This window comes from Hoplias malabaricus, chromosome 18 (genome assembly GCF_029633855.1).
Source record: "Hoplias malabaricus isolate fHopMal1 chromosome 18, fHopMal1.hap1, whole genome shotgun sequence".
Taxonomy (NCBI): Eukaryota; Metazoa; Chordata; class Actinopteri; order Characiformes; family Erythrinidae; genus Hoplias; species Hoplias malabaricus.
This window is the reverse complement of record NC_089817.1, coordinates 35387650-35411605: the sequence shown is the minus strand read 5'-3', so window position 1 is coordinate 35411605 and position 23956 is coordinate 35387650. Positions and strand designations below refer to the sequence as shown.

At 51.2% G+C, this 23956-nt stretch overlaps 3 protein-coding genes across 3 annotated transcripts in view; 1 reads left to right on the top strand and 2 right to left on the bottom strand.

The window, feature by feature from the left end:
• The window catches only part of cux1a (cut-like homeobox 1a), a 43770-nt gene extending 42656 nt beyond the window's left edge, over positions 1–1114 (bottom strand). Inside the window, 2 exon segments of the mRNA XM_066650505.1 lie at positions 558–630; positions 1004–1114. Coding sequence (XP_066506602.1) covers positions 558–630; positions 1004–1114 — 184 coding nt within the window.
• On the top strand, positions 1098–3087 carry myl10 (myosin, light chain 10, regulatory). Its single transcript, XM_066650598.1, has 6 exons — positions 1098–1148; positions 1286–1361; positions 1487–1591; positions 1965–2043; positions 2624–2672; positions 2983–3087. Exons 1-6 carry the CDS (start codon positions 1113–1115, stop codon positions 3085–3087), a joined length of 450 nt encoding a protein of 149 aa, XP_066506695.1. The 5' UTR covers positions 1098–1112.
• An 878-nt stretch (positions 3088–3965) lies between these two features.
• LOC136674501 (collagen alpha-1(XXVI) chain) lies at positions 3966–16974 on the bottom strand. Its single transcript, XM_066650504.1, has 13 exons — positions 16814–16974; positions 16172–16291; positions 15190–15287; positions 9777–9823; positions 9574–9694; positions 9261–9350; positions 8101–8184; positions 5062–5136; positions 4881–4978; positions 4723–4758; positions 4561–4605; positions 4362–4437; positions 3966–4033 (listed from the first exon to the last, which is right to left on the bottom strand). The coding sequence occupies exons 1-13, from the start codon at positions 16972–16974 to the stop codon at positions 3966–3968; spliced, it is 1119 nt and encodes a 372-aa protein (XP_066506601.1).
• Between the last annotated feature and the right edge of the window lie 6982 nt (positions 16975–23956).

The window sequence follows — 23956 nt, the reverse complement described above, 5'->3', positions numbered from 1 at the left end:
CACACACAGTCACCCGGAGGAAACCCACACAGACACAGGGAGAACACACCACACTCCTCACAGACAGTCACCCGGAGGAAACCCACACAGACACAGAGAGAACACACCACACTCCTCACAGACAGTCACCCGGAGGAAACCCACGCAGACACAGAAAGAACACACCACACTCCTCACAGACAGTCACCCGGAGGAAACCCACGCAGACACAGGGAGAACACACCACACTCCTCACAGACAGTCACCCGGAGGAAACCCACACAGACACAGGGAGAACACACCACACTCCTCACAGACAGTCACCCGGAGCGGGACTCGAGCTGTGACTGAGACACAGAGAAGTAAACTCAAAGCACCATTCAGTTCCAGAACTGAGACGTGGTGTGAGCAGTGAGTGATGTGTAACACTGTCATTAATAAACACCCCCTCAGTGTGGAGTGCTCTGACCCATTGTCCCACCGCGGAGGAGGAGGGGGGGGGGGGTCTGACGAGTGAAGCTCTCTGTTAACTTGTGCTCTTAAGATAGCACCTCCATAGCGTGACCCTGTCCCCTCACATCTGTCCTCCACAATGACCAGGAGCCTGCCGTTCTGTATAAGGGCACACTCCTGTCCTTCCTCCTGCTCCGGCTAAACATAGCACACACGCCCCTGTCCCCTATAAAACCCCAGAGAGGGGCGGCATCCTCCCATCTCCTCAGAGAGAGGCAGCCTGGCCCCGTCTCCTCCCGTCCCCTCAGAGGCTTCAGGACCAGCGCAGGAGAAGCACAGCTATGGTAGGCCCCACCTACAGCTTCCACTGCAGCTCTGCTCTGCTTTTACTAACTTTAACCTGGCGTTGTTCAGTGTAGAGTCTCTTGTGTGTCTCAGCCGCTCTTCACAGACTCATAGCTCTGAACGTGAGGGACGTAGGGTTCGGGGGTGGAGGATATAACAGTGTATCGGTGCCTAGGTGGGGAGTAGAACCCCGGTCTGTCTAAACCGTGCCGGGCTGGTTTCTGACCTGGACTTTGTTCACTGACACTATGCACTGAATAAATCTGTGGCGATGTTGACCCCAGGCCCCGAAGAAGGCGAAGAAGAAGGAGGCGGCGAGCTCCAACGTGTTCAGCATGTTCGAGCAGTCTCAGATCCAGGAGTTTAAAGAGGTGAGGGGCTCCTCCGTCCGTTTAACACTTTACACGCCAGCCTCCAGGGGGTGGACCTTACACAGAAACACGCTTTAGATCAGACACGGACTGAAGGATTTACGGCGGAACCATCACTGATCTGTTGTTGTTTCCAGGCTTTCACCATCATGGACCAGAACAGAGACGGGTTCATCGACAAGAACGACCTCAGAGACACATTCGCCGCTCTAGGTGAGAGACAGAGACAGAGAGAGAGAGAGAGAGAGAGACAAAATAAGAGTAAATATCTTTTAAATTTGGGTCTCATTAAATTAAAAGTGTGTGTGTGTGTGTGTGTGTGTGTGTGTGTGTGTCAGGTCGTCTGAATGTAGGTAATGATGAGTTGGACGAGATGCTGAAGGAAGCACCGGGGCCCATCAACTTCACCATCTTCCTCAGCATGTTTGGAGAAAAACTCAAAGGTAAACACACACACACAAACACACACACACACACACACACGCACGCACGCACGCACGCACGCACTCACACACACTCACACACACACTCACCCACCCACACACACACACACGCACTCTCACACACACACACGCACGCACGCACGCACGCACACACGCACTCACACACACTCACACACACTCACCCACCCACCCACACACACACACACACACACACACACACAAGCCCCTTACAGAAGTGGAGAAATTAATGTTTATTAAATCACCCTCACGCCCTCATCACTGCAGCGCTGTGAGGACTGAGCTTCCTGTGAGAGAGAGGACTGGTGTTTCCTGAACTGTGACTTTAACTTAATGTGACTTTAATGTGACCCAGGGACGGACCCCGAGGAGAACATCCTGAACGCCTTTAAGATCTTCGACCCCGAGGGAACCGGCATCATCAAAGGAGAAGAGTGAGTGTGTATAGTGTTTACAGTCCTTGGCATCTTTAAAGCAACAGTAGGTAATATTTTTATCTTACAATTACAGCTTCAAAGTCACTGTGATGCTCCTCCGAGTTGTAACAGAGAGAATAGAGCCCCTGTCTATGCTTCTCTGGGCTCTGCACAGCAGAAACTGCACTATGGAACTTTTGGAAGCGGGTCAAAAAACAGCCCCAACTCCACTTTGATTTGCTGTAAATATGAATAACACCGTGCAGCAGTAGGGGGAGCCCAGGAGCAAAGATTCCAAATCTTACCTAGCGTTGCTTTAAAGGTACAGCGCTGTCTATTTAACAGATTTCATTGTAGAACTGTGTAAAAATAATAAAATAAAAGTCCTGGAGGTGAGGCTTTTAATTCTACAGTTAATACAGGATAACGTAGAGCTGTGGTCCCTAAGGTAAGTGAATGAATATTGTCCTATAGGGGGCGCCACAGCTCTTCTGAGAGTTTACACGCGACGTCCGTGTGCAACCGACCCCTGAACTGTCACCACAATGTTCTGAGTGAGATTACGAGGCACTAACTCCTCTACGTTTCCCTCTTTCAGGATTAAATACCACCTCATGTCTCAGGCAGATAAATTCACAGAAGCAGAGGTAAGTCCCTCTCTCCGTCTCCTCTCTGTCCGAATAAAAACACGTATCTCTCAAAACAGCGAAGGAAATAAACCTTAACCTTCACCTTCACCTTCAGTGGAGCTCAGGGTAAAAAGATGTTATTGAGAGTCGTTCTGGAGCATTTCTATTGGTCATTCACCATGAGACAGCTGCAGTAACACACACACACACAGGGTTGTCTCAGGACAGCGAGGATTTCCTCTTTACTCTTTTCTGACACCTCCAGGCCACTAGGTGTCAGTGTAACAGCTGTGACTGACAGAGTGACCGATTGCTAATCTGTGTCCAGGTCAATCAGATGTTTACAAACTTCCCCCTGGACGTGGCGGGAAACCTGGACTACAAAAACCTCTGCTACGTCATCACTCATGGAGAGGACAAGGAGCAAGAGTAAACTACATTTTCCACAATCCCCTGTGTCCACCGTCTCTCCTCTCCCTCTGTGTCTTTCTGTGCGTTGTTAATAAAGATGTTAAACCCAGTTCTGTTTGAGTGTTTTCTGACAGCGACGATGAGAACCGCACTCACGAAAACATCAGGCCACAGGGGTTTAGAGGGCAATCGTTCAGAACGCCCTTTCAGCACCTGTTCCTTTAAATGATAATGAGCCGCTCTCTGTTCACCCCGACCCCGAGCGCACAGCAGTGAGGAGCGAGGAGCAGAAGCTCTGGTTTTTAGCCGTTTTCACTCTGTTCTCTTTCTTCTCCGTTTTTACTCAGTGCTCTTATTTCTCCGCGCTCGTTGTGTCTGTTTCACTGAGTTTAACCTCGTCTTTGTGCTCTCACATAAACACCGGTCCAGCGCTGTGATTGGACAGACTCAGGCGAGGGGGCGGGGCCATTCTAAAGTCTCTGCACTTGACGTCAGAAGCGGAGCAGAGTCAGAATGACTCGTTTTATCCCGTGTTTTCTGATGTAGGCAGCACATACAAAACTTACCTGGGGGGGTGGGGGCTGGGGGGGTATGTTTTGTATATAAATGTCTGTGTGTGTGTGTGTGTTTTTACGAAGGCTATTTGGGTGACTATTGACTTCCAGTGTTTGTTAGCAACATTAGCCTCGGTTCCAGCTCCAAAATGAAGTCCAGACCCGTCTCAGAACTCAGATTAAAACACACTGAGGGAAGCTGGCTTTTTAAAGTCTTATAAAACAAAGTAAAAACCACACACACATCATCAGTAACCAGTGCTTTATTCAACCCTCATGTGTCAGTGTAGTTCTGAGTGAAGGAGTGGGGTGCCCCCTGCTGGCCGTCACTGCCCCCTGCTCATGCTCAGCTGCTCACTGTGGGCACCACATTCATCAGTGGGTCCAGTCCAGAACCAGAATCCAGATCAGAACCTGGACAAAGCAGAGAAACAGGGTTTAGGCACACACACACACACACACACACACACACACACACACACACACACACACACACACACACTGTCCACCCCTCTGTACTGAGAGAGCTCAGCTGCTCCCAGTGTGCACACAGTGTGTATAACAAGTAAAGAACCACATAGACCTGACCAGCACCTGATCTCACTGATGATTACATGAAGGACGAATGCCATCAGATCCTCACAACAATGTTGCATCTACTGCAAAGCCCCCCAGGGAGAAGTAGAAGAGAGAGACGAGAGAGAGAGAGACATTAAAGTTGAGTGGCGTGGGTGGTTCTCACCGTGAACTCCGATCATGTGTTCCAGAATCAGAACTCGCTCGGCCAGGATCTTTAGCGCCACCTTCAGCTGCTGCACCTGTAGGACACACACACACACACACTCAGAGCGAGAGTGAAAGACAGAGTGCAAACGCAGCTAGTATTATTTTTCAACAAAATCAACATTGTTAATAGTATCCCTTGTCTTTCTTCCCCTCACCTCTATGCAGCACTCACCCGGTTCTCCCTTCAGACCTGGGGAACCCTGAACACACACACACACACACACACACACACATGCACATGCACATGCACACACAGAGGAAGCCCAAATTACACACAGAAACCACTGTAAAGTTTAAACCTCTCTGCGTCTACTCACTGGAATGCCTGGCTCTCCGTTGCCCCCTGGTGGTCCCTGAGAACAAAACAGAGTCTATAAATTCCTAACTAATATCATAAATGTTCAAATACCGTAAGGCCCTGAGTCTCGTGTTTGTGTATTTCACTGCTGTTTCTGTGTTTATCCAAAGCGCTTACCTGTTCTCCAGCATCTCCCTTGGATCCTTTAAGGCCTGGTTGTCCCGAGAAGCCACGTTGCCCTGGTGCACCGGGGCTTCCCGGAGGTCCAGCTGGTCCTGAGGGGTTTAGAGTTGAAGAACAAACTCACGGCTGGTGAAGGTTTAATGTGAAATCGAAGGAGTGTCTTTAGCTGTTTTACCTGGAGCTCCAGGTGGTCCTGGGGGTCCGGATAATACTCTTTGTACCAAATGGCCAGAGAGGGAGCCGTCATTATCTGAAGGACATCACACACACACACACACACACACAGACACACACACAGACACACACACACACACAAAAGACTCTAGGACTCTAGGAGGAGCAGCGGCTCCACTCCGAGTCTCTCCCGGATGTCCGAGCTCCTAACCCTGTCTCTAAGGGAGAGTCCAGACATCCTGCGGAGAAAACTCATTTCAGCCGCTTGTACCCGCGATCTCGTTCTTTCGGTCACTACCCAAAGCTCGTGACCATAGGTGAGGGTTGGGACGTAGATTGAACGGTAAATCGAGAGCTTTGCTTTTTTGCTCAGCTCTCTCTTCACCACAACGGACCGGTACAGAGCCCGCATTACTGCTGACGCTGCACCGATCCGCCTGTCAATCTCACGCCCCATCTTTCCCTCACTCGTGAACAAGACCCCGAGGTATTTAAACTCCTCCACTTGAGGCAGGATCTCACTTTCAACCTGGAGAGAGCACTCCACCCTTTTCCGGCTGAGTACCATGGACTCGGACTTGGAGGTGCTGATCCTCATCCCTACCGCTTCACACTCGGCTGCAAACTGGTCCAGCAAGAGCTGGAGGTCCCGGCTCGATGAAGCCAACAAGACCACATCATCTGCAAAAAGCAGACATGGAATCCTGAGACCACCAAACCGGACACCCTCCGCCACTTGGCTACGCCGAGAAATTCTGTCCATAAAAATTGTGAACAGAACCGGTGACAACGGGCAGCCCTGACGGAGTCCAACTCCGACTGGAAACCAGTCGGACTTACTGCCAGCCATACGAACCAGACTCCTGCTCTGTTTGTACAGGGACTGGATAGCTCGTAACAAAGAGCCCAGTACCCCATACTCCCTGAGCACCCCCCACAGAATACCCCGAGGGACACGGTCGAATGCCTTCTCCAGATCCACAAAACACATGTAGACTGGTTGAGCAAACTCCCATGCACCCTCCAGGATCCTAGCGAGGGTAAAGAGCTGGTCCTGTGTTCCACGACCGGGGCGGAATCCGCATTGTTCCTCCTGGATCCGAGGTTCAACTATCAGTCGGACTCTCTTCTCCAGTACCCCAGCATAGACCTTACCGGGGAGGCTGAGGAGTGTGATCCCCCTATAGTTGGAACACACCCTCCGATCCCCCTTTTTAAAAAGGGGAACCACCACCCCAGTCTGCCAGTCCAGAGGCACTGCCCCCGATGTCCACGCGATGTTGCAAAGACGTGTCAACCAGGACAGCCCCACAACATCCAGAGCCTTGAGGAACCCGGGGTGAACCTCATCCACCCCCGGGGCCCTACCGCCAAGGAGTTTCCCTACCACCTTGGCCACTTCAGCCCCAGTGATAGACGAGCCCCCCCCCCGGGTCCCCAAGCTCTGCTTCCTCTGCGGAAGACGTGCTGGTGGGATTGAGAAGATCCTCGAAGTATTCCTTCCACCGTCTGGTGACGTCCCCAGTCGAGGTCAACAGTTCCCCACCCCCACCATATACAGTGTTGGTGGAAAACTGCTTTCCCCTCCTGAGTCGCCTGACGGTTTGCCAGAAACTTCTCGGAGCCGACCGAAAGTCGTTTTCCATGTTCTCACCGAGCTCGTCCCACACCCGAGGTTTTCCCCTTAGCGACTGCCGAGGCCGCAAGCCGCTTGGCTCCTCGGTACCTGTCGGCTGCCTCCGGAGTCCCCTGAGCCAACCAGGCTCGATAGGACTCTTTCTTCAGCTTGACAGCCCCCCTCACCCGGGGTGTCCACCACCGAGTGCGGGGATTGCCACCCCGACAGGCACCGACAACCTTGCAGCCACAGCTCCGTTCAGCCGCCTCAACAATGGAGGTCCGGAACATGGCCCACTCGAACTCAATGTCACCAGCCTCCCCCGGGATGCAGTCGAAGCTCTGCCGGATGTGGGAGTTGAAGATCTTTCTGACAGGTTCCTCTGCCAAACGTTCCCAGCAAACCCTCAGCACACGTTTGGGCCTGCCAGGTCTGTCCGGCATCCTCCCCCGCCATCTGATCCAACTCACCACAAGGTGGTGATCAGTTGACAGCTCAGCGCCTCTCTTCACCCGAGTGTCCAGAACATATGGCCGCAGGTCGGATGATACGACTATAAAGTCTATCATCGAAATGCGGCCTAGGGTGTCCTGATGCCAGGTGTACTTGTGGACACCCTTATGTTCGAACATGGTGTTCGTAATGGACAAACTGTGACGAGCACAGAAATCCAATAACTGAACACCACTCGGGTTCAGATTAGCGGGGCCGTTCCTCCCAATCACGCCCCTCCAGGTCTCACTGTCATTACCCACGTGAGCGTTGAAGTCCCTCAGCAGAACAATGGAGTCCCCAGAATGAGTGTTCTCCAGCACTCCCTCTAGGGTCCCCAAGAAGGCATGGTACTCTGAACTGCTGTTCGGTGCATAAGCACAAACAACAGTCAGAGCCCTTTCCCCAACCCGAAGGCGCAGGGAAATTACCCTCTCGTCCACTGGGGTAAACCCCAACGTACAGGCGCTAAGCCGGGGGGCTATGAGTAAGCCCACACCTGCCTTACGCCTCTCACCCTGGGCAACTCCAGAGTGAAAGAGCATCCAGCCCCTCTCAAGGAGATTGGTTCCAGAGCCCATACTGTGTGTCGAGGTGAGCCCAACTATATCTAGCCGGTACCTCTCAACCTCGCGCACCAGCTCAGGCTCTTTTCCCACCAGAGAGGTTACGTTCCATGTTCCAAAAGCCAGTTTCAGTAACCGAGGATCAGAACGCCAGGGCCCCCGACCCCGAACGCCACCCGATCCACAATGCACCAGATCCGGATTACTACCTCTCCCACAGTTGGTGGGCCCATGGGAGATACTACCTAGTGTTGCTTTAACCTCAAAGTCAAGCAGGAAAAGAGCTGAGGGACATCTTTACTCAATAGTCCACACACAGTTCACGTGTGTGTGTGTGTGTGTGTGTGTGTGTGTGTGTCCTCACACTGTCCGCTTTGTCTTGCTGTGAGACTGAAGACGTCTCCTCTGAACAGTGACCTCCCGGGAGGTCCTGGTGGTCCTCGTTCTCCTGTGGGTTGAGGTTTCACAGAAACACCACATTAAACTACAGAGCTACTGCTGACACAAACACAAACACAAACACCGCTCGTATGAAGCATCTAAAGCCAATTGAATGATAATGGCGCCCCCTCGTGGACGCTGTTTTAATCTGCTACATGTGAGTGATTCCTTTCGCTCACACATTTCCACTGAAGTCCACAATGACGTCTGCAGCAACTACGTCACACCAGTGGTCACTAGTACAAGGGGAGAAGGGAAGAGTGAGAGTGGGGTTTTATTGGAACGCACTCACCCTCGGCAGTAAACACAAACACACTTCCCTCTGAGTTGATTTCTGTGGTGATTCGGCTTGCTACAGACAGAGAGCACAATTCCCAGAATTCATTTAGTGCTGCCTTTCGACTGCAGGGTCCCTACTGGGCTCTACTCTCCACCAGGTGAATCAGGTCCTGGTTCTGGAAGCGGGTTCTTGTTTAGTGGCTGTTCTCTCGTGGTTCAGAGCGAGTCGAGTAGGGACTAAACCGTGGCGTGTAAACCTTGCAGAGCGCTGATCGTCCAGAGAGAGTCGTCACTCTACGCCACGCAACGCAGACGACCAGCACCAACTCTCCATCTGTAAAATCTCCAGCTGCAGCAGAGATCACGTTTGTTTTTCTCCGACTCACGACGGCAGCTCGTAAAATGATGCCGTGGTCTTTTGAAGAGGTTCAAACGCTCCTTGGATCGGTGGCCGACGAAAGAATCCAGCGAGAGCTGGACGCTGCAACAAGGAAGGAACAAACTCTACTGATCTGTCTGAACTGATGACGGAGCTGTGTTCAGTCCCAAACAACAACAACACGCCGATACACCATGAGTAAACACCGCTTAACGTTACCACCGCCGTTGTTGTGGCTTCCAAAGACCACTGTTCCCCTTAGAGGAAGGGAAAATAGTGAGTAGAGTCCAACAGACTTGAATAGGTACCACTGCAAGGTACCACCTCTATAAGTGAATCAAAAGTAAAACTGGGTCCAGACCAAGGGAAGTAAACCTCTAGTGCTTAGTGCAGTGTTGTAGAAGTTATTTACAGACAGATTTGACCTTGCAGTCCGGCTGGCCCTGGTTTTCCTGTTAGACCCGGCTGTCCTGCAGGCCCTGGGGGTCCCACTGGACCTGGGGGGCACTTTGAACCTGTGAAAATAACAAGAGAATAAGTGTTTAACCCTCACTCACTGGGTGTGTGAGACGTCTAACTCATGCCCCTTTCCCATTACACAAAGGCAGCACTGTGTCAGTGAGTGTTCTCCTCCAAGTGTGTTGAGGTCATGGAGCATTGCATTAGTGCAGAGAGACTCACTCTGTCAGGTAGGGGGCAGTGTGTGTGGCTGGATGTTTGCCATCCCTAAGACCTCACCTGGTCGTCCAGCAGAATACGGGGGAACAGGTGAGGTATCCAGCTCATTATGCACCGTTCTCTCAGATGATTGGCTGAAGGAGGGGAGAGGCGGGGCTTTGGATTCTATAAATGACATCGCCTGTAATAAACCGAGAGAAAACTGCGTCATCAACGTCCAGTTTCTGTGGAAGAAATTTTATTCTTTTCTGATTTAAAATCACCTTCGACTGGACGCTCTTCATCTGGCCACTGACGTCCGAGAGGCACTCTGAGTGAGAGAGAGAGAAAGAGAAAGAGAGAGAGAGTGTACAGGACTGTTTAGACTGACTGATGCCCTCTGAGCACATCTCAGCGACTGTATCTTTTAAGGTGGAGCGGTGCGTGTGAGTAAGAAGCGACTGTATCTTTTAATGTGAAGCGGTGCGTGTGAGTAAGAAGCGACTGTATCTTTTAAGGTGGAGTGGTGCGTGTGAGTAAGAAGCGACTGTATCTTTTAAGGTGGAGCGGTGTGTGTGAGTAAGAAGCAACTATCTTTTAAGGTGGAGCGTTGTGTGTGAGTAAGAAGCAACTGTATCTTTTAAGGTGGAGCGGTGTGTGTGAGTAAGAAGCGACTGTATCTTTTAAGGTGGAGCGGCATTGTGAGTAAGAAGCAACTATCTTTTAAGGTGGAGCGTTGTGTGTGAGTAAGAAGCGACTGTATCTTTTAATATGGAGCGGTGCGTGTGAGTAAGAAGCGACTGTATCTTTTAATGTGGAGTGTTGTGCGTGTGAGTAAGAAGCGACTGTATCTTTTAAGGTGGAGCGGTGCGTGTGAGTAAGAAGCGACTGTATCTTTTAAGGTGGAGCGTTGCGTGTGAGTAAGAAGCAACTGTATCTTTTAAGGTGGAGCGGTGTGTGTGAGTAAGAAGCGACTGTATCTTTTAAGGTGGAGCGGCATTGTGAGTAAGAAGCAACTATCTTTTAAGGTGGAGCGGTGCGTGTGAGTAAGAAGCGACTGTATCTTTTAAGGTGGAGCGGTGCGTGTGAGTAAGAAGCGACTGTATCTTTTAATGTGGAGCGGTGCGTGTGAGTAAGAAGCGACTGTATCCTTTAAGGTGGAGCGGTGCGTGTGAGTAAGAAGTGACTGTATCTTTTAAGGTGGAGCGGTGTGTGTGAGTAAGAAGCAACTATCTTTTAAGGTGGAGCGTTGTGTGTGAGTAAGAAGCAACTGTATCTTTTAATGTGGAGCGGTGTGTGTGAGTAAGAAGCGACTGTATCTTTTAAGGTGGAGCGGCATTGTGAGTAAGAAGCAACTATCGTTTAAGGTGGAGCGTTGTGTGTGAGTAAGAAGCGACTGTATCTTTTAAGGTGGAGCGGCGTGTTTGAGTAAGAAGCGACTGTATCTTTTAAGGTGGAGCATTGTGTGTGAGTAAGAAGCGACTATCTTTTAAGGTGGAGCGGCGTGTGTGAGTAAGAAGCGACTATCTTTTAAGGTGGAGTGTTGTGTGTGAGTAAGAAGTGACTGTATCTTTTAAGGTGGAGCGTTGTGTGTGAGTAAGAAGCGACTGTATCTTTTAAGGTGGAGCGGCATGTTTGAGTAAGAAGCGACTGTATCTTTTAAGGTGGAGCGGTGTGTGTGAGTAAGAAGCAACTATCTTTTAAGGTGGAGCGTTGTGTGTGAGTAAGAAGCGACTGTATCTTTTAAGGTGGAGCGGTGTGTGTGAGTAAGAAGCGACTGTATCTTTTAAGGTGGAGCGGCATGTTTGAGTAAGAAGCGACTGTATCTTTTAAGGTGGAGCGGTGTGTGTGAGTAAGAAGCAACTATCTTTTAAGGTGGAGCGGCATGTTTGAGTAAGAAGCGACTGTATCTTTTAAGGTGGAGCGGTGTGTGTGAGTAAGAAGCAACTGTATCTTTTAAGGTGGAGCGGTGTGTGTGAGTAAGAAGCGACTGTATCTTTTAAGGTGGAGCGGCATTGTGAGTAAGAAGCAACTATCTTTTAAGGTGGAGCGTTGTGTGTGAGTAAGAAGCGACTGTATCTTTTAAGGTGGAGCGGTGCGTGTGAGTAAGAAGCGACTGTATCTTTTAATGTGGAGCGGTGCGTGTGAGTAAGAAGCGACTGTATCTTTTAAGGTGGAGCGGTGCGTGTGAGTAAGAAGCGACTGTATCTTTTAAGGTGGAGCGTTGCGTGTGAGTAAGAAGCAACTGTATCTTTTAAGGTGGAGCGGTGTGTGTGAGTAAGAAGCGACTGTATCTTTTAAGGTGGAGCGGCATTGTGAGTAAGAAGCAACTATCTTTTAAGGTGGAGCGGTGCGTGTGAGTAAGAAGCGACTGTATCTTTTAAGGTGGAGCGGTGCGTGTGAGTAAGAAGCGACTGTATCTTTTAATGTGGAGCGGTGCGTGTGAGTAAGAAGCGACTGTATCCTTTAAGGTGGAGCGGTGCGTGTGAGTAAGAAGCGACTGTATCTTTTAAGGTGGAGCGGTGTGTGTGAGTAAGAAGCTACTATCTTTTAAGGTGGAGCGTTGTGTGTGAGTAAGAAGCAACTGTATCTTTTAATGTGGAGCGGTGTGTGTGAGTAAGAAGCGACTGTATCTTTTAAGGTGGAGCGGCATTGTGAGTAAGAAGCAACTATCTTTTAAGGTGGAGCGTTGTGTGTGAGTAAGAAGCGACTGTATCTTTTAAGGTGGAGCGGCGTGTTTGAGTAAGAAGCGACTGTATCTTTTAAGGTGGAGCGTTGTGTGTGAGTAAGAAGCGACTATCTTTTAAGGTGGAGTGTTGTGTGTGAGTAAGAAGTGACTGTATCTTTTAAGGTGGAGCGGCGTGTGTGAGTAAGAAGCGACTATCTTTTAAGGTGGAGTGTTGTGTGTGAGTAAGAAGTGACTGTATCTTTTAAGGTGGAGCGGCGTGTGTGAGTAAGAAGCGACTGTATCTTTTAAGGTGGAGCGTTGTGTGTGAGTAAAAAGCGACTGTATCTTTAAAGGTGGAGCGGTGTGTGTGAGTAAGAAGCGACTATCTTTTAAGGTGGAGCATTGTGTGTGAGTAAGAAGTGATTGTATCTTTTAAGGTGGAGCGGTGTGTGTGAGTAAGAAGCGACTGTATCTTTTAAGGTGGAGCGGCATGTGTGAGTAAGAAGCGACTATCTTTTAAGGTGGAGCGTTGTGTGTGAGTAAGAAGCGACTGTATCTTTTAAGGTGGAGCGGTGTGTGTGAGTAAGAAGCGACTGTATCTTTTAAGGTGGAGAGGTGTGTGAGTAAGAAGTGACTGTATCTTGTTGGTGTCTGAAGTGAAAATTGTCTGTAAGTGTTTATTCTCTGTTTGAATTCCCACAGAAACTCATGTGTAACTCGAGCTGTTTAGTTTTGTAGCACTTTCGCTCTGTGTTTACTTTCATGCAGTTAGCGCTCTCCTGAATTTAGAGTCAGTTCCACCTTAAGTAATGTAACTGTAACAGCAGAAATAAGTCAGTGTTACCCCCCTATGGAGCAGGAATAGAGCAACATCCTCATCTCGGTTGGTGCTTTTCAGCGTTTGGAGTCTCTTCGTTGTCTAAAAACCTCCAGATGGCGTTTCTCTGCCGTGAGCAGAGAGAGAGAAAGCCTAGCACCGGACCCAGACACTTTGTTTTTTTACCCATTTACAGACACTGGGGCTTCGTAAACACATTAGAGCGGTTTCCAGAGCAAACTGACTGCAGAGCAGCACATTAAATTAAAATTGTGAATGTCACCTTTAAACCAGTTCAATAAAAAAAAATTCAAAAGTAAGAAATGTAACCGAGGATGGACGCAGCTCTGAAGTGAAGCAGCGCACGGAGCTGAAATCATCTCCTGAGGGGATACACTAATGTGTGTGTGTTGGCTCTGAACATTCTGGAGACATCCGTCTACGACGCGCCAGAGACCTTCAGCCCTTGCCCCTGATAATTCTCTTATCAGCTTCATAGCAGAGACGTCCTCAGCGCTGCTGCAGGGACAGAGGTGGTTTGGACAAGGTCTATCTCCTCAGACACGTCTCCCTCAGACACAGCAAGGCACCAGAGCTCAACACGCTCAGAGGAGAACACTAACATCTTCTGAAACTATCATCTGTGAGTCTCCTTCAGTGAGGAGCAGGGCTCAGGAGTGAAACTTATTTCTCACTTATCACTCTGTCCCTCACTCATTCACCTCACACTCACTCTGTCCCTCACTCATTCACCTCACTCTCACTCTGTCCCTCACTCATTCACCTCGCACTCTCACTCTGTCCCTCACTCATTCACCTCACACGTTCTTTCTGTCTCTCACTCATTCACCTCACTCTCACTCTGTCCCTCACTCATTCACCTCGCACTCTCACTCTGTCCCTCACTCATTCACCTCACACGTTCTTTCTGTCTCTCACTCATTCACCTCACACACTCACTCTGTCCCTCACTCATTCACCTCGCACTCTCACTCTGTCCCTCACTCAATCACCTCACACTCACACTGTCCCTCACTCATTCACCTCACACTCACTCTGTCCCTCACTCATTCACCTCACACTCACACTGTCCCTCACTCATTCACCTCACACTCACTCTGTCCCTCACTCATTCACCTCACACACTCACCCTGTCCCTCACTCATTCACCTCGCACACTCACTCTGTCCCTCACTCATTCACCTCACACGTTCTTTCTGTCCCTCACTCATTCACCTCACACTCACTCTGTCCCTCACTCAATCACCTCTCCCACTCACTCTGTCCCTCACTCATTCAGCTCGCACACTCACTCTGTCCCTCACTCATTCACCTCGCACACTCACTCTGTCCCTCACTCATTCACCTCACACGTTCTTTCTGTCCCTCACTCATTCACCTCACACTCACTCTGTCCCTCACTCAATCACCTCTCCCACTCACTCTGTCCCTCACTCATTCAGCTCGCACACTCACTCTGTCCCTCACTCATTCACCTCGCACAGTCACTCTGTCCCTCACTCATTCACCTCGCACACTCACTCTGTCCCTCACTCATTCACCTCACTATCACTCTGTCCCTCACTCAATCACCTCGCCCACTCGCTCTGTCCCTCACTCATTCACCTCACACTCTCACTCTGTCCCTCACTCAATCACCTCGCCCACTCGCTCTGTCCCTCACTCATTCACCTCACACTCTCACTTTGTCCCTCACTCAATCACCTCGCCCACTTACTGTGTCCCTCACTCAATCACCTCGCCCACTCGCTCTGTCCCTCACTCATTCACCTCGCACACTCTTTCTGTCCCTCACTCATTCACCTCGCCCACTTACTGTGTCCCTCACTCAATCACCTCGCCCACTTACTGTGTCCCTCACTCAATCACCTCGCCCACTCACTCTGTCCCTCACTCATTCACCTCGCACACTCACTCAGTGCCTCCTTCACTAATTCATTCACTCACTCTGTCCCTCACTTGTTAACTCACGCTTTGCCACAACATCGTCATCAACAGCACTGAGTCCCCGCTGTGTTCACATTGGTGTGAACCTGGTTTAACCAGGGGTCTGTAAAGCTGGTCCAGCCTAGCAACAGTTGCAGTGGAAGAGCACAGCAGTGGGCGGAACTTGAATAATAATAATAACAAAAGGGTAATTATTGCATTATTACAATTATCTCATTATTCCGTACCCAGTGAAGCTGCTCACCTGCTGCACAGGAGCTTCCATAAAAAACAGGACAGCGGCGCCACTCCAGAGCAGAAACCATCCTGTAGGTCACTGTGTACCAGGGTCTGACCAGCATCCTGTAACTAACACACACACACACAATCAGTGTTTCTGATAAAGTGGCCAGTGAATGTTAGTAGAGGGGGGGGGTGTTTCTGATAAAGTGGCCAGTGAGTGTCAGTAGAGGGGGGGGGTGTTTCTGATAAAGTGGCCAGTGAGTGTCAGTAGAGGGGGGGGGTGTTTCTGATAAAGTGGCCAGTGAGTGTCAGTAGAGGGGGGGGGTGTTTCTGATAAAGTGGCCAGTGAGTGTCAGTAGAGGGGGGGGTGTTTCTGATAAAGTGGCCAGTGAGTGTCAGTAGAAGGGGGGTGTTTCTGATAAAGTGGCCAGTGAGTGTCAGTAGAGGGGGTGTTTCTGATAAAGTGGCCAGTGAGTGTCAGTAGAGGGGGGGGGGGGTGTTTCTGATAAAGTGGCCAGTGAGTGTCAGTAGAAGGGGGGTGTTTCTGATAAAGTGGCCAGTGAGTGTCAGTAGAGGGGGGTGTTTCTGATAAAGTGGCCAGTGAGTGTCAGTAGAGGGGGGTGTTTCTGATAAAGTGGCCAGTGAGTGTCAGTAGAGGGGAGTGTTTCTGATAAAGTGGCCAGTGAGTGTCAGTAGAGGGGGGTGTTTCTGATAAAGTGGCCAGTGAGTGTCAGTAGAGGGGGGTGTTTCTGATAAAGTGGCCAGTGAGTGTCAGTAGAGGGGGGGGGGGGTGTTTCTGATAAAGTGGCCAGTGAGTGTCAGTAGAGGGGGGGGGGGGGGTGTTTCTGATAAAGTGGCCAGTGAGTGTCAGTAGAGGGGGGGTGTTTCTGATAAAGTGGCCAGTGAGTGTCAGTAGATGGGGGGTGTTTCTGATAAAGTGGCCAGTGAGTGTCAGTAGAAGGAGGGTGTTTCTCTCTGTAATGTGTGTGTGTGTGTGTGTGTACCTGATGCGGTTGGTGCAGGGGGCGGAGCTGTGGTTCTGAAGGAGCCGCTGAAGAACCGTCCGAGACCCGTTCTGTGTCTGAGAGGAGACCTTCTTCCACACAGTGAACACACACCAGCCCCTAACCTCAGAGGAACCGGGAGATCGAGGGTTAACCTCATTGATCTGCGATTCTCATCAGTTTCCTCTTGACTTTGCATCATTTGCAGTGACCTGCTTTATTCTGAGATTCAGGGAACATCACAGGAGCTCAACACGCTTCCAGGAGAACACTACTGTCCCGTTTCCTTCTGCATCAGCAGAGCCTTTCCCTGACTGTCTGACTGTGTGGTGACGAGTCGACTTTGTTTATCACTGCACTGATTGCAAACTGGGGCAGTGTTCTGATTGGTGGAGGAAGCAGTGGGGGTGGGAACATTTGTTAGCTCCGCCCACAGACTCTTGCTGATGTCAGAAGCATAAAAGCTTTTCAGGAAAAGTCACTGTGTTGTGTTTAAAGATGATAAATATGTAGGAGTAATGAATGCTACTCAGTATCAACCAGGACAAGGACCAGAACCAGAACCAGAGCCATGTCTCACTTTAACTGGACTTTAAACACCTAAAAGTGTCAGGGCTAATGTAGTGAACAGGTGTGTTTTACCTGCTGAAGAGGCTTTGCTCTGCGGCTCCAGGCGGTTTCTCCATCAGCTGCTGGACTCCGATCCTGGGAATCTTAGGAATCTCAGAGGTCCCTTCAGAGGCTCCACGGGGCCCAAACACAAACAGGAGAACAAAAAGGAACCTCGGAAATATTTCCCACATCATCTCAGTCTGAGCCAGATCCTACTCCTGAACTCACTGGAGAAATAACTCCCCTCTCAAAGTCCTGCAGTCTGTACTCCTGCCCATATTCTCACAAGCCACGCCCACATGTGATATGAGTGGTCCTTGTTCTGTTAAAGCCCCTCCCCTTTCTGTAAAAGCCCACCCAGATCCAACAGCAGTTAGAGGAAGATCCAAGGTATTTTCCAAAATTCCTCCACAGTCAAAAGCTTGACAGCAAGGGACAATGGAGGTGAATGGAAGCAGACGTCCTCCTCTAAAAGCCCCTCACAGAAAGTGAGGACAGTAGACGGTGGGGGACAGTGGACAGTGGAGGTGAAGGAAGCAGACGTCCTCCTCTAAAAGCCCCTCACAGAAAGTGAGGACAGTGGACGGTGGGGGACAGTGGAAAGTGGAGGTGAATGGAGCCAGACGTCCTCCTCTAAAAGCCCCTCACAGAAAGTGAGGACAGTGGACGGTGGGGGACAGTGGACAGTGGAGGTGAATGGAAGCAGATGTCCTCCTCTAAAAGCCCCTCACAGAAAGTGAGGACAGTAGACGGTGGGGGACAGTGGACAGTGGAGGTGAATGGAAGCAGACGTCCTCCTCTAAAAGCCCCTCACAGAAAGTGAGGACAGTAGACGGTGGGGGACAGTGGACAATAGATGGTGGGGGACAGTGGACAGTGGAGGTGAATGAAAGCAGACGTCCTCCTCTAAAAGCCCCTCACAGAAAGTGAGGACAGTAGACGGTGGGGGACAGTGGACAGTGGAGGTGAATGGAAGCAGACGTCCTCCTCTAAAAGCCCCTCACAGAAAGTGAGGACAGTAGACGGTGGGGGACAGTGGACAGTGGAGGTGAATGGAAGCAGACGTCCTCCTCTAAAAGCCCCTCACAGAAAGTGAGGATAGTAGACGGTGGGGGACAGTGGACAGTGGAGGTGAATGGAAGCAGACGTCCTCCTCTAAAAGCCCCTCACAGAAAGTGAGGACAGTAGATGGTGGGGGACAGTGGAGGTGAATGAAAGCAGACGTCCTCCTCTAAAAGCCCCTCACAGAAAGTGAGGACAGTAGACGGTGGGGGACAGTGGACAGTGGAGGTGAATGGAAGCAGACGTCCTCCTCTAAAAGCCCCTCACAGAAAGTGAGGACAGTGGACGGTGGGGGACAGTGGACAGTGGAGGTGAATGGAAGCAGACGTCCTCCTCTAAAAGCCCCTCACAGAAAGTGAGGACAGTACACGGTGGGGGACAGTGGACAGTGGAGGTGAATGGAAGCAGACGTCCTCCTCTAAAAGCCCCTCACAGAAAGTGAGGACAGTGGACGGTGGGGGACAGTGGACAGTGGAGGTGAATGGAAGCAGATGTCCTCCTCTAAAAGCCCCTCACAGAAAGTGAGGACAGTGGACGGTGGGGGACAGTGGACAGTGGAGGTGAATGGAGCCAGACGTCCTCCTCTAAAAGCCCCTCACAGAAAGTGAGGACAGTAGACGGTGGAAGACAGTGGACAGTGGAGGTGAATGGAAGCAGACGTCCTCCTCTAAAAGCCCCTCACAGAAAGTGAGGACAGTAGACGGTGGGAGACAGTGGACAGTGGAGGTGAATGGAAGCAGACGTCCTCCTCTAAAAGCCCCTCACAGAAAGTGAGGACAGTAGACGGTGGGAGACAGTGGACAGTGGAGGTGAAGGGAAGCAGACGTCCTCCTCTAAAAGCCCCTCACAGAAAGTGAGGACAGTAGACGGTGGGAGACAGTGGACAGTGGAGGTGAATGGAAGCATACGTCCTCCTCTAAAAGCCCCTCACAGAAAGTGAGGACAGTAGACGGTGGGAGACAGTGGACAGTGGAGGTGAATGGAAGCAGACGTACTCCTCTAAAATCCCCCAACAGAAAGTGAGGACAGTAGACAGTGGGGGACAGTGGACAGTAGACGGTGGGGGACAGTGGACAGTGGAGGTGAATGGAAGCAGACGTCCTCCTCTAAAATCCCCTAACAGAAAGTGAGGACAGTAGATGGTGGGGGACAGTGGACAGTGGAGATGAATGGAAGCAGACGTCCTCCTCTAAAATCCCCTAACAGAAAGTGAGGACAGTAGATGGTGGGGGACAGTGGACAGTGGAGGTGAAGGGAAGCAAACGTCCTCCTCTAAAAGCCCCTCACAGAAAGTGAGGACAGTAGACGGTGGGGGACAGTGTACAGTAGACGGTGGGGGACAGTGGACAATAGATGGTGGGGGACAGTGGACAGTGGAGGTGAATGAAAGCAGACGTCCTCCTCTAAAAGCCCCTCACAGAAAGTGAGGACAGTAGACAGTGGGGGACAGGGGACAGTGGAGGTGAATGGAAGCAGACGTCCTCCTCTAAAATCCCCTCACAGAAAGTGAGGACAGTAGACGGTGGGGGACAGTGGACAATAGATGGTGGGGGACAGTGGACAGTGGAGGTGAATGAAAGCAGACGTCCTCCTCTAAAAGCCCCTCACAGAAAGTGAGGACAGTAGACGGTGGGAGACAGTGGACAGAGGAGGTGAATGGAAGCAGACGTCCTCCTCTAAAATCCCCTCACAGAAAGTGAGGACAGTAGACAGTGGGGGACAGTGGACAGTAGACGGTGGGGGACAGTGGACAGTGGAGGTGAATGGAAGCAGACGTCCTCCTCTAAAAGCCCCTCACAGAAAGTGAGGACAGTAGACGGTGGGAGACAGTGGACAGTGGAGGTGAATGGAAGCAGACGTCCTCCTCTAAAAGCCCCTCACAGAAAGTGAGGACAGTAGACGGTGGGAGACAGTGGACAGTGGAGGTGAATGGAAGCAGACGTCCTCCTCTAAAAGCCCCTCACAGAAAGTGAGGACAGTAGACGGTGGGAGACAGTGGACAGTGGAGGTGAAGGGAAGCAGACGTCCTCCTCTAAAAGCCCCTCACAGAAAGTGAGGACAGTAGACGGTGGGAGACAGTGGACAGTGGAGGTGAATGGAAGCATACGTCCTCCTCTAAAAGCCCCTCACAGAAAGTGAGGACAGTAGACGGTGGGAGACAGTGGACAGTGGAGGTGAATGGAAGCAGACGTACTCCTCTAAAATCCCCTAACAGAAAGTGAGGACAGTAGACAGTGGGGGACAGTGGACAGTAGACGGTGGGGGACAGTGGACAGTGGAGGTGAATGGAAGCAGACGTCCTCCTCTAAAATCCCCTAACAGAAAGTGAGGACAGTAGATGGTGGGGGACAGTGGACAGTGGAGGTGAATGGAAGCAGACGTCCTCCTCTAAAAGCCCCTCACAGAAAGTGAGGACAGTAGACGGTGGGAGACAGTGGACAGTGGAGGTGAATGGAAGCAGACGTCCTCCTCTAAAAGCCCCTCACAGAAAGTGAGGACAGTAGACGGTGGGAGACAGTGGACAGTGGAGGTGAATGGAAGCAGACGTCCTCCTCTAAAAGCCCCTCACAGAAAGTGAGGACAGTAGACGGTGGGAGACAGTGGACAGTGGAGGTGAAGGGAAGCAGACGTCCTCCTCTAAAAGCCCCTCACAGAAAGTGAGGACAGTAGACGGTGGGAGACAGTGGACAGTGGAGGTGAATGGAAGCATACGTCCTCCTCTAAAAGCCCCTCACAGAAAGTGAGGACAGTAGACGGTGGGAGACAGTGGACAGTGGAGGTGAATGGAAGCAGACGTACTCCTCTAAAATCCCCCAACAGAAAGTGAGGACAGTAGACAGTGGGGGACAGTGGACAGTAGACGGTGGGGGACAGTGGACAGTGGAGGTGAATGGAAGCAGACGTCCTCCTCTAAAATCCCCTAACAGAAAGTGAGGACAGTAGATGGTGGGGGACAGTGGACAGTGGAGGTGAATGGAAGCAGACGTCCTCCTCTAAAATCCCCTAACAGAAAGTGAGGACAGTAGATGGTGGGGGACAGTGGACAGTGGAGGTGAAGGGAAGCAAACGTCCTCCTCTAAAAGCCCCTCACAGAAAGTGAGGACAGTAGACGGTGGGGGACAGTGTACAGTAGACGGTGGGGGACAGTGGACAATAGATGGTGGGGGACAGTGGACAGTGGAGGTGAATGAAAGCAGACGTCCTCCTCTAAAAGCCCCTCACAGAAAGTGAGGACAGTAGACAGTGGGGGACAGGGGACAGTGGAGGTGAATGGAAGCAGACGTCCTCCTCTAAAATCCCCTCACAGAAAGTGAGGACAGTAGACGGTGGGGGACAGTGGACAATAGATGGTGGGGGACAGTGGACAGTGGAGGTGAATGAAAGCAGACGTCCTCCTCTAAAAGCCCCTCACAGAAAGTGAGGACAGTAGACGGTGGGAGACAGTGGACAGAGGAGGTGAATGGAAGCAGACGTCCTCCTCTAAAATCCCCTCACAGAAAGTGAGGACAGTAGACAGTGGGGGACAGTGGACAGTAGACGGTGGGGGACAGTGGACAGTGGAGGTGAATGGAAGCAGACGTCCTCCTCTAAAAGCCCCTCACAGAAAGTGAGGACAGTAGACGGTGGGAGACAGTGGACAGTGGAGGTGAATGGAAGCAGACGTCCTCCTCTAAAAGCCCCTCACAGAAAGTGAGGACAGTAGACGGTGGGAGACAGTGGACAGTGGAGGTGAATGGAAGCAGACGTCCTCCTCTAAAAGCCCCTCACAGAAAGTGAGGACAGTAGACGGTGGGAGACAGTGGACAGTGGAGGTGAAGGGAAGCAGACGTCCTCCTCTAAAAGCCCCTCACAGAAAGTGAGGACAGTAGACGGTGGGAGACAGTGGACAGTGGAGGTGAATGGAAGCATACGTCCTCCTCTAAAAGCCCCTCACAGAAAGTGAGGACAGTAGACGGTGGGAGACAGTGGACAGTGGAGGTGAATGGAAGCAGACGTACTCCTCTAAAATCCCCTAACAGAAAGTGAGGACAGTAGACAGTGGGGGACAGTGGACAGTAGACGGTGGGGGACAGTGGACAGTGGAGGTGAATGGAAGCAGACGTCCTCCTCTAAAATCCCCTAACAGAAAGTGAGGACAGTAGATGGTGGGGGACAGTGGACAGTGGAGGTGAATGGAAGCAGACGTCCTCCTCTAAAAGCCCCTCACAGAAAGTGAGGACAGTAGACGGTGGGAGACAGTGGACAGTGGAGGTGAATGGAAGCAGACGTCCTCCTCTAAAAGCCCCTCACAGAAAGTGAGGACAGTAGACGGTGGGAGACAGTGGACAGTGGAGGTGAATGGAAGCAGACGTCCTCCTCTAAAAGCCCCTCACAGAAAGTGAGGACAGTAGACGGTGGGAGACAGTGGACAGTGGAGGTGAAGGGAAGCAGACGTCCTCCTCTAAAAGCCCCTCACAGAAAGTGAGGACAGTAGACGGTGGGAGACAGTGGACAGTGGAGGTGAATGGAAGCATACGTCCTCCTCTAAAAGCCCCTCACAGAAAGTGAGGACAGTAGACGGTGGGAGACAGTGGACAGTGGAGGTGAATGGAAGCAGACGTACTCCTCTAAAATCCCCCAACAGAAAGTGAGGACAGTAGACAGTGGGGGACAGTGGACAGTAGACGGTGGGGGACAGTGGACAGTGGAGGTGAATGGAAGCAGACGTCCTCCTCTAAAATCCCCTAACAGAAAGTGAGGACAGTAGATGGTGGGGGACAGTGGACAGTGGAGGTGAATGGAAGCAGACGTCCTCCTCTAAAATCCCCTAACAGAAAGTGAGGACAGTAGATGGTGGGGGACAGTGGACAGTGGAGGTGAAGGGAAGCAAACGTCCTCCTCTAAAAGCCCCTCACAGAAAGTGAGGACAGTAGACGGTGGGGGACAGTGTACAGTAGACGGTGGGGGACAGTGGACAATAGATGGTGGGGGACAGTGGACAGTGGAGGTGAATGAAAGCAGACGTCCTCCTCTAAAAGCCCCTCACAGAAAGTGAGGACAGTAGACGGTGGGAGACAGTGGACAGTGGAGGTGAATGGAAGCATACGTCCTCCTCTAAAAGCCCCTCACAGAAAGTGAGGACAGTAGACGGTGGGAGACAGTGGACAGTGGAGGTGAATGGAAGCAGACGTACTCCTCTAAAATCCCCCAACAGAAAGTGAGGACAGTAGACAGTGGGGGACAGTGGACAGTAGACGGTGGGGGACAGTGGACAGTGGAGGTGAATGGAAGCAGACGTCCTCCTCTAAAATCCCCTAACAGAAAGTGAGGACAGTAGATGGTGGGGGACAGTGGACAGTGGAGGTGAATGGAAGCAGACGTCCTCCTCTAAAATCCCCTAACAGAAAGTGAGGACAGTAGATGGTGGGGGACAGTGGACAGTGGAGGTGAAGGGAAGCAAACGTCCTCCTCTAAAAGCCCCTCACAGAAAGTGAGGACAGTAGACGGTGGGGGACAGTGTACAGTAGACGGTGGGGGACAGTGGACAATAGATGGTGGGGGACAGTGGACAGTGGAGGTGAATGAAAGCAGACGTCCTCCTCTAAAAGCCCCTCACAGAAAGTGAGGACAGTAGACAGTGGGGGACAGGGGACAGTGGAGGTGAATGGAAGCAGACGTCCTCCTCTAAAATCCCCTCACAGAAAGTGAGGACAGTAGACGGTGGGGGACAGTGGACAATAGATGGTGGGGGACAGTGGACAGTGGAGGTGAATGAAAGCAGACGTCCTCCTCTAAAAGCCCCTCACAGAAAGTGAGGACAGTAGACGGTGGGAGACAGTGGACAGTGGAGGTGAATGGAAGCAGACGTCCTCCTCTAAAATCCCCTCACAGAAAGTGAGGACAGTAGACAGTGGGGGACAGTGGACAGTAGACGGTGGGGGACAGTGGACAGTGGAGGTGAATGGAAGCAGACGTCCTCCTCTAAAAGCCCCTCACAGAAAGTGAGGACAGTAGACGGTGGGAGACAGTGGACAGTGGAGGTGAATGGAAGCAGACGTCCTCCTCTAAAAGCCCCTCACAGAAAGTGAGGACAGTAGACGGTGGGAGACAGTGGACAGTGGAGGTGAATGG

Excerpts from the sequence above, each read along its gene's own strand:
- myl10 (XM_066650598.1), top strand. The coding sequence starts at position 1,113 with ATGTTCGAGCAGTCTCAGATCCAGGAGTTTAAAGAG. Across the intron at positions 1,592-1,964 it reads GTTTGGAGAAAAACTCAAAG|GGACGGACCCCGAGGAGAAC; the intron begins GTAAACACACAC and ends AATGTGACCCAG. Across the intron at positions 2,673-2,982 it reads ATAAATTCACAGAAGCAGAG|GTCAATCAGATGTTTACAAA; the intron begins GTAAGTCCCTCT and ends ATCTGTGTCCAG.
- LOC136674501 (XM_066650504.1), bottom strand. The coding sequence starts at position 16,974 with ATGTGGGAAATATTTCCGAGGTTCCTTTTTGTTCTCCTGTTTGTGTTT. Across the intron at positions 8,185-9,260 it reads AGGGCCAGCCGGACTGCAAG|GAGAACGAGGACCACCAGGA; the intron begins GTCAAATCTGTC and ends CTCAACCCACAG. Across the intron at positions 4,034-4,361 it reads ACACATGATCGGAGTTCACG|GTTCTGATCTGGATTCTGGT; the intron begins GTGAGAACCACC and ends TGCTTTGTCCAG.